Source organism: Thalassophryne amazonica, chromosome 2 (genome assembly GCF_902500255.1).
Source record: "Thalassophryne amazonica chromosome 2, fThaAma1.1, whole genome shotgun sequence".
In the NCBI taxonomy this organism is placed as follows: domain Eukaryota; kingdom Metazoa; phylum Chordata; class Actinopteri; order Batrachoidiformes; family Batrachoididae; genus Thalassophryne; species Thalassophryne amazonica.
In genome coordinates this window covers 156,005,191-156,018,915 of record NC_047104.1, presented here as the reverse complement: position 1 = coordinate 156,018,915, position 13,725 = coordinate 156,005,191, and the positions used below count along the sequence as shown (strand labels likewise).

The following is a 13,725-nucleotide window of genomic DNA, read 5'->3' as shown; positions in this document are numbered from 1 at the left end:
TTCAATTGACCCCCTACTTGGCCCCTATTAAAAATTCAAATGGCTAATGTTATTTTTCTAAAATATGTACCAAAAGATATACGAGGTCTGTTAGAAAAGTATTCGACCTTTTTATTTTTTTCAAAAACCATATGGATTTGAATCACGTGATTGCATCAGCCAAGCTTGAACCTTCGTGCACATGCGCGATTTCAATTAATCTGAAATCCACCTTTAAGCCGTCCTGTGAGACCAACACCGAGGTGGTTTTGTCCCGCGTAATGAACGGCTCTGTGGCGCGTCCCTCCGCTTTTCTTTCCGTGAAAAAAACTCCTGTAACGGTGGAATGTATTGAAAAAGTGCTGATGTCCACATCTTCAGCCTTTTTGTGAAAGTCAAACGAGGTCCCGGATCAACAAAGCCTTCACGTTGGAAATGATCTGGTTGTTCCAGCGAGGTGTCAGCCTGTCGATGGGGGCTGGGAGCACGCTGCACTCTAAGCAGTTGTGGGCGGTCTTTAAACCGTCTGGATCACTCCTTAATCTGTGTAATCCCCATAAAATCCCTGAAAGCCATATTAATTTTCCGAACGGTGTCCACCTGGAGGTCTCTCACAGTTTCTGGAAAAAAAATTGATGCAGCAAAGCTCCAAATTGTTCAGACATTTATTCGCAATAAAAAAAATAGATGAGAGGGGTGGACCACACCTCACTCAAAGCCTGCTCACAGGCGAATGACGCAACCCACAGGCGTGAAAAAACTCACGCATACGCACGAGGGTTCAAGCTTCTCTGACGCAATCACGTGATTCAAATCCATATGGTTTTTAAAAAAAATAATCAATCAATCAATCAATTTTTTTATATAGCGCCAAATCACAACAAACAGTTGCCCCAAGGCGCTTTATATTGTAAGGCAAGGCCATACAATAATTACAGAAAAACCCCAACTGTCAAAACGACCCCCTGTGAGCAAGCACTTGGCGACAGTGGGAAGGAAAAACTCCCTTTTAACAGGAAGAAACCTCCAGCAGAACGAGGCTCAGGGAGGGGCAGTCTTCTGCTGGAACTGGTTGGGGCTGAGGGAGAGAACCAGGAAAAAGACATGCTGTGGAGGGGAGCAGAGATCGATCACTAATGATTAAATACAGAGTGGTGCATACAGAGCAAAAAGAGAAAGAAACAGTGCATCATGGGAACCCCCCAGCAGTCTACGTCTATAGCAGCATAACTAAGGGATGGTTCAGGGTCACCTGATCCAGCCCTAACTATAAGCTTTAGCAAAAAGGAAAGTTTTAAGCCTAATCTTAAAAGTAGAGAGGGTGTCTGTCTCCCTGATCTGAATTGGGAGCTGGTTCCACAGGAGAGGAGCCTGAAAGCTGAAGGCTCTGCCTCCCATTCTACTCTTACAAACCCTAGGAACTACAAGTAAGCCTGCAGTCTGAGAGCGAAGCGCTCTATTGGGGTGATATGGTACTACGAGGTCCCTAAGATAAGATGGGACCTGATTATTCAAAACCTTATAAGTAAGAAGAAGAATTTTAAATTCTATTCTAGAATTAACAGGAAGCCAATGAAGAGAGGCCAATATGGGTGAGATATGCTCTCTCTAATAAGGTCGGATACTTTTCTAACAGACCTCGTATTCCAATTCTAAGGTGGAACTATGCCAGTATACAAAGGTATATCTAAATATGTAAAAAGGAAGAGTAAAATAGGAGAGTAGAAAAGAGTAGAGTAGAGCCACTTAGGTGCCTGGTCTTGAGAACCAGGGATGGTAGGTTAAAAACCTTTTTTATCCCATGGGAATTCTGTTATCTGCTGCACTAGGAGGGATTTCTTGACATAAAGTCTTTATTTGGTGCTAGTACCCCGCAGCTGTCCAAGAAGAAGACGGCACGCTGAGTTATTCCACATCATATAAAGTCCTGACTCGCTGAAGTGGTTCCATCTCAGACAGAGCACAACAAACTTCACACAGCTACGAGAGAGTAATTTGGGTGGAAGCGCTCTGCTAGATGATGCTGTGGTCACAGGTTTGCATGCAGTCACTGTGGACATAAATGTCACAGCAGAATTTGTCTTTCAATGAACTGATAGTTTTCTGGAGTACAGTGACTCCACAACATACAACTGCACAAGAACAAAACAAACGATTTTAAACAAACGATTTTGGTACACAATTTAATTTATTTTGGGTTTGCCTACATCATCACAAGGTCAAAGTAACTCACACAGGGTCACCAATAGATCACTCTGCCACAGTCTGCAGGCAGATCCAAACCGTCACCCTCAGACAGGATGCTCTCCGGGACATCCTGAAAATGTGCCATCCCCAGAAAGTTGCTGGGCGTGATAGCTAGCAGATACACAAAGACAATGAGTGTTGACTGGTGCAGGTGTTGAGTCTCCTGGTGTTCATCAGGAATGTGTTCTGGTTCCTGTTTGCTTGGGTGCCTTTGTTGGTGAGGAAAGGTTTACTGAGCTTAACTACTTGGACGGTGCTATGATGTTTGTGTGTGTGTGTGTGGGGGGGGGGGGGGGGGGGGGGTATCTGGGTTTGCAGTTGTCAAAACTAAAATCCAAGCTTCCAATGGCTTCCTGTACTCACCCAACAGAAGTGTACCTTTACACAGTGAACGTGTCCAACTTGTAGAAACATTCACTTATCTGAGCAGTGATGTTCACGGCCCCCGGGTCCTCAGTCTTTTAGGTCAAGAGACACCTGGAAAGAGCTTATAGAGCCTCAAGGTTCTTGGACAGAAAAGTCTTGAGATGTTGCAAATAATGCAGCAGAATGGAGGTCCAGGTCTTTATGGTTCTGGCGTTTACTATATAATTCTGAGCCCTGGATGCTATCTAACACCCGGATGTCTTTGGTACCAGAGGTTGTTATGGTAACGATGGAATAACTTTACATCAAACTGATGGTTACAGATGAAATTTAATTGCCCCTTGTGGGATTAATAAAGTTGTTTGATTTGAGTTGAAGGACCAAGGTCAAAGGCAAGTTTCACCTGGATGCAGTAGGTAGATGTCTACTTTTGAGAAGTGGAGATGGAATGGATGTCTGCCTGGATGGTTGCTATCAAGGATCTGGTGTGATTCTGTGATGCAATTGTTTTGGGAACCCAGAGCATCAGTGTATGTCAGACACCCCCCCCCAAAAAAAACTCCCCCCCTCAGTAGTTACTTGCATGTAGGAGTAAAACCTTCCAGGTGAAACACCTGAATTAGCAGCATTTGTTCATGTAATTAATAAATATGATGTATGAAAAAAACAAATCCAGTTATCTCTGACTGAAGATTCCACCTGGAAATACTTTATGCACAGCATATTTTTATGCTAAGCATAAAAATTCAAAAAGAAAAAATAATATAGCACCTTCAATTGCACCACAGACTAAAACAGTTAAATGTGGTCTATTAAACATTAGGTCTCTTTCTTCTAAGTCCCTGTTGGTAAATGATATAATAATTGATCAACGTATTGATTTATTCTGCCTAACAGAAACTTGGTTACAGCAGGATGAATATGTTAGTTTAAATGAGTCAACACCCCCGAGTCACACTAACTGTCAGAATGCTCGTAGCACGGGCCGGGGCGGAGGATTAGCAGCAATCTTCCATTCCAGCTTATTAATTAATCAAAAACCTAGACAGAGCTTTAATTCATTTGAAAGCTTGTATCTTAGTCTTGTCCATCCAAATTGGAAGTCCCAAAAACCAGTTTTATTTGTTATTATCTATCGTCCACCTGGTCGTTACTGTGAGTTTCTCTGTGAATTTTCAGACCTTTTGTCTGACTTAGTGCTTAGCTCAGATAAGATAATTATAGTGGGCGATTTTAACATCCACACAGATGCTGAGAATGACAGCCTCAACACTGCATTTAATCTATTATTAGACTCTATCGGCTTTGCTCAAAAAGTAAATGAGTCCACCCACCACTTTAATCATATTTTAGATCTTGTTCTGACTTATGGTATGGAAATAGAAGACTTAACAGTATTCCCTGAAAACTCCCTTTTGTCTGATCATTTTTTAATAACATTTACATTTACCCTGATGGACTACCCTGCAGTGGGGAATAAGTTTCATTACACTAGAAGTCTTTCAGAAAGCGCTGTAACTAGGTTTAAGGATATGATTCCTTCTTTATGTTCTCTAATGTCATATACCAACACAGAGCAGAGTAGCTACCTAAACTCTGTAAGGGAGTTAGAGTATCTTGTCAATAGTTTTACATCCTCATTGAAGACAACTTTGGATGCTGTAGCTCCTCTGAAAAAGAGAGCTTTAAATCAGAAGTGCCTGACTCCGTGGTATAACTCACAAACTCGTAGCTTAAAGCAGATAACCTGTAAGTTGGAGAGGAAATGGCGTCTCACTAATTTAGAAGATCTTCACTTAGCCTGGAAAAAGAGTTTGTTGCTCTATAAGAAAGCCCTTCGTGAAGCTAGGACATCTTTCTACTCATCACTAATTGAAGAAAATAAGAACAACCCCAGGTTTCTTTTCAGCACTGTAGCCAGGCTGACAAAGAGTCAGAGCTCTATTGAGCTGAGTATTCCATTAACTTTAACTAGTAATGACTTCATGACTTTCTTTGCTAACAAAATTTTGACTATTAGAGAAAAAATTACTCATAACCATCCCAAAGATGTATCGTTATCTTTGGCTGCTTTCAGTGATGCCGGTATTTGGTTAGACTCTTTCTCTCCGATTGTTCTGTCTGAGTTATTTTCATTAGTTACTTCATCCAAACCATCAACATGCTTATTAGACCCCATTCCTGCCAGGCTGCTCAAGGAAGTCCTACCATTATTTAATGCTTCAATCTTAAATATGATCAATCTATCTTTGTTAGTTGGTTATGTACCACAGGCCTTTAAGGTGGCAGTAATTAAACCATTGCTTAAAAAGCCATCACTTGACCCAGCTATCTTAGCTAATTATAGGCCAATCTCCAACCTTCCTTTTCTCTCAAAGATTCTTGAGAGGGTAGTTGTAAAACAGCTAACTGATCACCTGCAGAGGAATGGTCTATTTGAAGAGTTTCAGTCAGGTTTTAGAATTCATCATAGTACAGAAACAGCATTAGTGAAGGTTACAAATGATCTTCTTATGGCTTCGGACAGTGGACTTATCTCTGTGCTTGTTCTGTTGGACCTCAGTGCTGCTTTTGATACTGTTGACCATAAAATTTTATTACAGAGATTAGAGCATGTCATAGGTATTAAAGGCATTGCGCTGCGGTGGTTTGAATCATATTTGTCTAATAGATTACAGTTTGTTCATGTAAATGGGGAATCTTCTTCACAGACTAAAGTTAATTATGGAGTTCCACAAGGTTCTGTGCTAGGACCAATTTTATTCACTTTATACATGCTTCCCTTGGGCAGTATTATTAGACGGTATTGCTTAAATTTTTATTGTTACGCAGATGATACCCAGCTTTATCTATCCATGAAGCCAGAGGATACGCACCAATTAGCTAAACTGCAGGATTGTCTTACAGACATAAAGACATGGATGACCTCTAATTTCCTGCTTTTAAACTCAGATAAAACTGAAGTTATTGTACTTGGCCCCATAAATATTAGAAGCATGGTGTCTAACCAGATCGTTACTCTGGATGGCATTTCCCTGATCTCTAGTAATACTGTGAGAAATCTTGGAGTTATTTTTGATCAGGATATGTCATTCAAAGCGCATATTAAACAAATATGTAGGACTGCCTTTTTGCATTTACGCAATATCTCTAAAATCAGAAAGGTCTTGTCTCAGAGTGATGCTGAAAAACTAATTCATGCATTTGTTTCCTCTAGGCTGGACTATTGTAATTCATTATTATCAGGTTGTCCTAAAAGTTCCCTAAAAAGCCTTCAGTTGGTTCAGAATGCTGCAGCTAGAGTACTGACGGGGACTAGCAGGAGAGAGCATATCTCACCCGTGTTGGCCTCCCTTCATTGGCTTCCTGTTAATGCTAGAATAGAATTTAAAATTCTTCTTCTTACTTATAAGGTTTTGAATAATCAGGTCCCATCTTATCTTAGGGACCTCATAGTACCATATTACCCCATTAGAGCGCTTCGCTCTCAGACTGCGGGCTTACTTGTAGTTCCTAGGGTTTGTAAGAGTAGAATGGGAGGCAGAGCCTTCAGCTTTCAGGCTCCTCTCCTGTGGAACCAGCTCCCAATTCAGATCAGGGAGACAGATACCCTCTCTACTTTTAAGATTAGGCTTAAAACTTTCCTTTTCGCTAAGGCTTATAGTTAGGGCTGGATCGGGTGACCCTGGACCATCCCTTGGTTATGTTGCTTTAGACGTAGACTGTGTTTCATAATTATTGTATGGCCTTGCCTTGCAATGTGGAGCGCCTTGGGGCAACTGTTTGTTGTGATTTGGCGCTATACAAGAAAAAAGTTGATTGATTGATTGATCTTCACACACTGCGCTGCCACTGTGTGACATTTCATTGACAGCCATAACACCATTTACGGGGAGATGCGTTTATAAGACTCAGACAGGCAGACAAGGTGAGCACATCCACCAAAATCTGGGTTAGCACAGGTGAGGGAATCACCTCTGAACTGTGCCTGAAAACTGAGTCTGTGTCACTACACAAACAAACCTAAAATGGCCAAACAACACAAAGAAGAGCAGCCAAATATCTGACCAGAATTCTGCCAGGAGCTTGTTGATGGTTAACTGATGGACACAAACTGATCGTTCCCGGAACCATGATCAAACATCAGCAGTGCCGTCTGTGTATGTTTGATCCTGTATCAATTTCAGAAATCACAGTAAAACTTCAGTTTGTGCACCAAATTACTTTTTCTCTCCAGAATCCAGATGTTTATGGTTGTATATTGTATTCTGACTCAGAAAAAAAAAAAACACAGAAAAATTGCCACAACATTCAATCCAACATGAGCGTATGCAAACATGTGACCACAAAAGTAGCCGAGTTTTAAATGATGTGTTTTGGACTACCTGGGAACCACGATGCTGATAATATTGCTATTAATTCTGTGTTGGGGTTTTCATGACGAGGTCTTTAACTATTTGCACAGTTTTCATCCGCTTTCCAAAACAGCATCTTTGCTTCTGCATGTCTTTGCACAAACTCAGTGCTGTCTGTTGTTTGTAGGAAGCAGAGGAGGCTTGGTGTTTCTAGATGGTATCTCCTAATTCATCTGTGGACTGTGTTTGAAACCAAGCAGCCAGTAACTGAACACTGGAAGCTGTCGTGTGCATTTTTAAAGATGTGCGTGAACACAGACGCACACACAACAGCCGCCACAGAACAATCAATAAGCCCAAAGTGTTACTGTGAGGATGCAGAAAGAAGATCAGAGCTGATGGTTCTGTGCAGGTTTCATGCGCATTCACCTGCATTTAAACGGCGCCGTCTTCCTCACGCGCTCACAGAATGTTCTGGTGCCTGACCAGGACATTATGTGAGAACATGCCGAGGAAGTGAAAATGCAGGAAAAGTCCTGCTGTGTTGCTGGTAGGACTCGAGAACACGCTGTGGCAACGCACGCTGCATGCTCGTGACCTGAAAAACACATTTTTCATGTTCTTCTTAAGTTGCGTTTGTGCTCAACGCTGTTCGTCAGCTGAATGTTTATTAAGATTTTATTTAACCAAGAGAGCTGGCGAAGGATCAATGCTGTGTTTCGCCGACACGCCCTGTTGACAGGCTCACATTCACACCTGGAAGTTTCCTGATACAACCACAGTCTGCTCTGCTGCTGCACAGGAGCTGGTAGGGAGTAAAGACCGTGCTCAAGGGCACAATAAGGGCAGCAATGAAAGTGGGGCATTACAACCCGACCTCCAGCCCTTAACAGGCACCTTTCTTAATCACGTAGACCTCGTGGGGTTTGATATCAACTGTCCAGGACCAGCAGAAAAGCTGTTGGGACAGAAGGAGTACTCTGTTAGATTGTCCAAAACGGAGAAGTGCAGTTTTTTTTTTGCGGGTGTGTGTGTGTGTGTGGGGGGGGGGGGGGGGGGGGGGGGTTGAAATCCTTTTCTTAAGCCATATTTTTAATATGCTTGGAACCAAGTGTATGATGTCAGAGGGTTGTTGTCATTTTCAAGCCACATAACCAACAAACTGCATCGCAATGCGCAGAGCAACCACATTTTAAATGAGGCTAGCTGGAAGAATAATTTTAAGTTTAATTTCAGACCGTGGCTGACAATGTGAGCAATGGATTTAAATTAATTCACAATGGACTTAATGGTTCACGTGTCTTTTTTTGGGGGGGAGGGGGTCATGTTTTAGAACTCCTTCACGCCAAATAACATAATGCCAATGGGCTAATGCTAGCAAGCGCTGTGAGTAGTGCTGGACGATATGACCTAAAATTCATATCACAAAACAAACTGAATTCCTTCACGGTAATGGTATATATCCTGATATGAACTAAGTGTAAAAGTTATAATGGAAGTGTTTCTGAAAGGGTTATACTGTCCATTGGCAAAGCCAAATTGATTAAAAATAAAAAAAATTTAAAGATAAAAAACAAACAAAGACATATACAGATCGAAAACTACAGTTATAATTTGCCAGAAGGTACAGCTAAGACACAAGCCCAGATTTGATGTTTTGGTAAAGAATTAAATACATGTATTTATTGTTGGGTCAGTGGCTGAAGTTTCATCTTTTGAACAATAGACGGCACACTCGCTCTGACTACATAAACCATTTTTAGGATGGGGGCATTTCCTCATTTCCAAAATGCAACAAGAACCCCCCAAAAATAATAAATAAATACATAAAAATGCTTAATTTACTCATATTTTAAGTCAGTCTGGGTAAATCGTCATTCCCTGGCTGATTTTTGTTTTTCTGCACCTGGTTTAAAAAATCCTGCCACTATTTAATGTGGCGCTTTCTCAAATGTTTGATTCAGGTCATGAAGGAGCGTCGCCTCTGCCTGGAGCGTCCGCTGAAATAAACAAACAGTGGCTTTGCAGTGTTCAGTGGACATGTCCGTGACAGAACTGTTTAGCTAACAGCTCAGTGTGGAAGACACTGCTTGAAACATGTCTCGTCTCAGTGAGACACGCCTCAGCTCAGAACACTCCTCCCCCGATGTTCTTAATATTTACTGAGGTGTGTGTGTGTGTGTGTGTGTAAGTTACGTGTGAGTGCATGCATTGTTTTTGAGGATGCACAAGCAAATTTCATTGTGCTGTTTTACTGTGCACTGACAATAAAGGTGATTCTGATTGAGTACTAGCTGTGAGCGTTGCCTCTGCTGAGAAACAGAAATCACTGTAAACAACTGGTGTTCTGTGCAGGAAAAACTTATATCTCCTATTCAAAAAACAAAAATAAATCCAATGAAAGCATCAAGCTGATGTTAAGATGATGTTAGTGTGATATTTTGTGCAACAGAGAGCCGACTGTCACAGTTTGCAGCTCACAGAAATCAGAAATACTCTTTTTAATGATACCATTTGAACTAAAACAAAATGTGACCCCATCCAACTGGCAGCTATCGTTTACATCTTTAAAAAGATGTAAACATGTCATTTCTAGTTACACAGCATTTTTGGTGTAACCACAGAGATAAAAAAAACAGTAGAGAGGACGGAGTCACTGGGTCAGGAGCAGCCACTGCCTTAGTGATAACAGAGGAAACTCAAAGTCTGCAGAGATCACAGTGATAAATAATAATTTATGCTTTACTGATCTCTGTATTAAACAGGGAAGTGCGGGTTGAGCTGTATGGCCTTCAGCCACTGCAAACCTTATCCAGATAAACGGCTGAAAATAAATGAATCACTAAAGATCCCTTAGAGAAACTGCGTCTCTGCATTTAATCCATCTTATTTTTGAATCAATCTGATCACACTCGGACCAGAAGGCAACCAATGAACCGCGCCTGGGCACCGACCTCACATCTTCACACAGCGTCCTCCTAATTACTTCATTTCACAAGACCACAGTCATCAAACTCACTTACATAATGTAGAATCATTTAAAAACAAGGCGACTGGACTTCATTTACAATAATTCACCCAAAAAACATCAAGGTAACTCCTTACACAAGATGGCAGAAAAAAACCTCACAAAACTAGCATAATGTCCGCATCTAATCTTTTTCATCTCTATGGGTGGAACTCAGACTGTCTATACATAGTAGACGAAGCCGACTATGTATAGACAGTCGGAGTTACACCCATAGATTTTCTACTGTGGATTCCTACAAGTTCCTCGGACTGTAACTGACAGCAAACTGACTGGACAACCCACACCAACCACCTGTACAGGAAGGGACAGAGCAGGCTGGACTTCCTGAGGAGGCTGCGATCGTTTAACATCTCCTGTGGATGTTCTACCAGTCCGTAGTAGCCACCATCCTCTTTTACACCATGGTGTGCTGGGGGGCAGCACATCCACGAAGGACAAGTCAATCAATCAATCAATCAATCAAATCAATTTTTTTATATAGCGCCAAATCACAACAAACAGTTGCCCCAAGGCGCTTTATATTGTAAGGGCAAGGCCATACAATAATTATGTAAAACCCCAACTGTCAAAACGACCCCCTGTGAGCAAGCACTTGGCTACAGTGGGAAGGAAAAACTCCTTTTAACAGGAAGAAACCTCCAGCAGAACCAGGCTCAGGGAGGGGCAGTCTTCTGCTGGGACTGGTTGGGGCTGAGGGAGAGAACCAGGAAAAAGACATGCTGTGGAGGGGAGCAGAGATCGATCACTAATGATTAAATGCAGAGTGGTGCATACAGAGCAAAAAGAGAAAGAAACACTCAGTGCATCATGGGAACCCCCCAGCAGTCTAAGTCTATAGCAGCATAACTAAGGGATGGTTCAGGGTCACCTGATCCAGCCCTAACTATAAGCTTTAGCAAAAAGGAAAGTTTTAAGCCTAATCTTAAAAGTAGAGAGGGTGTCTGTCAAGGCTGGACAATCTGATCAGTTGGGCTGGCTCTGTGGCTGGCATGAACCTGGAGTCTCTGTTGTTGGTGGCAGAGAAATGAACACTGGACAAACTGCTGGACATTCTGGACAATGCCAGTCAGCCTCTGCACACCGTCACCAGCAGCCAGAGGAGCCTCTTCAGCCACAGACGGCTCCTTCACAAGTGCAGGAACAACAGACTGAAAAGCTCCTTTGTCCTTCAGGTCATCAGACTGAACAACTCCTCACTCAGGGGGAGGAGGAGGAACAGGAAGGCAGGGGACGGGAAGGAGAGGAGCAGTAGGAGCCAGTAAACCAGGAGCAAGCAGTGTTTCTGCTATATTTATTTGTGTATTTATATACAGGGTGGGCCAATAAAATGTTACCACTTCTTTATTGTACACAAGTTTTTGAAATGAGATTCAAAAATTTTATTTACAGACTCGTAACAGAAGCATCAAATTAACATTTGAGACCAAAGTTTTCCACTTTGTCTCTTGTTTTCCTCACAGTTCAATAATGACGACATGTTCAATCCACACGCCTCTTCTTTGGATTACAGCTGCAACACGCACATTGAAGTTTGTGATGACATTGCCACACATCTCAAGAGGGATGAAAAAGAAATTCGGAGAATCCCTGTTACAAGTCTGTAAATAAAATTTTCGAATAAGTTCACATTTCAAAAACTTGTGTATGATCAAAAAGTGGTAACATTTTATTGGCCCACCCTGTAGATTGTTTTTTTTTTCACTTCTGATCCTCTGTGTGCTTCTTACCCTGTGTGCTGTATTTCAATGCTGCTGGAAACTCAGTTTCCCTGAGGGAGTCTTCCCAAGGGATTAAAGTTCTATCTAATGGCTTAACTCCACAGACCCCCGCGCGTCACCCTCCTGTGCTCCTGTCATAGCATGTTCCGGACAAATAGCCAAGTAAGTCTTCTTTCGGTCATGGAAAAATAACCACTTTGTTCCATAAGTAAAAGCTGAAAACAGTGAGATTGTTTAAAACCTAACAAATGTTCCTGCTATTCTGAAGCCAGTACTTTTTAAAGTTTGCCGGTTAAACAGCGCTAGCCGGCCCAGGTGAGCGAGGCGCCGTGTTTGGCGTGAATGCGGTGCCCGGTGGGGGCCTCGGCCCGCACTCTGCGCCCCCTGCCTCCGGCCCTGACACTGAACAGTCACACACAGTCCCCGTGGCCTCGATATTCACCGTCACATAAACCCTCAGACTGGTCGCCAGCTTGTCAGACTTCATAACTGTGTCGGTAGTTCGGAAGCTGAGGCCAAACCCAACAACCGACCAAACAGGTTCCACCGGCGGCCACAAACCTCCCCGAAAAGACGAAGTCCGCGCTCACCTGGAAAGGATTCACGTCCACCGGGTCTGCGAACGGGTTGCTTTCAAATCCGGACATAATCCACAAACTTGATGTTATGTGAAATAAACAAAACACCACCAGCTCGTGCGGCCGCCGGCTGCTGCTGCTGACGTCAAACCCTACACACGGCGCACGCGCCCCGAGGCTAGCTACGTCACAGGAGGCGGTGCCCCAGTGGCGTCTACTCAGAACACGGCGCCATTTTGGTTCCAACTGCGCTGAACTACTAAATGAACTTTTGTTTTCAACATTTTTTTTAATCATTTCACCACACACAGCAACACATCCAGGTACAGGTGCTATCAAAATAATTTACAAAAAATTACAATTTATAACGATTTATTTAATTAATTTTAAAGCCTATTTTACACTTCTGCAGCTCTTTAACTCTGTGTCATACAATGACGTAACAGTTTTAAAGTTGTCCGTCTCTGGATTATGTTTTAATCACCTCCAAATCCAAGTTAGCTGAACAATTTCCTCTTTTACTGACATCGTGCTGTAAATGTGCAGACTTTTATGATCAGCGTAATCAGCCTGCGCACTGAAAAAACTGTTATAATATGATGACAGATGAAGGATTGAAAGCAGAAAAGTGTCAATCACAGCCTTTTGTGTTTGATTTAACAGGTGCACGTCAGGCTGCAGGTCCGAGTCTGAACACGGTCTGAAAAAAATAAACGGTCGGACTTTTAATCACAGAAATGACTCCGGTCCCACACGAGGGGGTTTTAATTGAAATACATTGTGATCGGACGGGACATTTTATCCGATGTGAGCAAAAAATCCATTGTACAAAATCCATTATATACAGCGTTTATTACATGGAAAACGATACAAAAACTTTCGGACTTTTTTTGTCTGGTGACTGTGAATATCTGGTTTATACGATGACGGTTTGGGTGAGTTTTACTGTACATGGGACTGAACAATAAATTTAACTCAAAACTTTGACGATGATGTGGGCTTCACAGTTGATTTTATTTTGTCAAATTTTTCTTCTGTTTGGATCTGAAGGGAATCTGTACATCTTGAAGCCCTTGTTGTGTCTATGTGTGCGTCAAAACGCATAACAACCCGACATTTTCAGCGAATAAATAAATAAAATAGCTGGATGTCCATGCAGACAGATTAACAACGAAAGCTATTTTGGAACAAAGATGGCACCGTGAGTCACGTGACCGTTTTTTTTTTTTTTTTTCGACCCGTCATGTCACCACTTTCATAATTAAGGCACATTACCCATCTGCTTCAAGACTGTATGTTTGCCACTGATCTGTAATTATTACGCCGCATCCACCGCTGCTGCCTGTTTGCGCTAACGAGCCGTGGGGCCGCCATCTTGGACCGGTCACTGATTTTCACGCGTTTTTTTCTGCAAACGTCACGCGTGTAGCTACGACACAGGACAAATAGTT

At 42.3% G+C, this 13,725-nt stretch overlaps 1 protein-coding gene across 1 annotated transcript in view; it reads right to left on the bottom strand.

Moving 5' to 3' along the window:
- scamp2l (secretory carrier membrane protein 2, like) overlaps positions 1–12,428 on the bottom strand; it is a 34,777-nt gene extending 22,349 nt beyond the window's left edge. The window contains exon 1 of the mRNA XM_034159861.1: positions 12,287–12,428. Coding sequence (XP_034015752.1) covers positions 12,287–12,343 — 57 coding nt within the window. The 5' untranslated portion in view covers positions 12,344–12,428. The remainder of the gene's footprint in view (positions 1–12,286) is intronic.
- Positions 12,429–13,725: the final 1,297 nt, after the last annotated feature.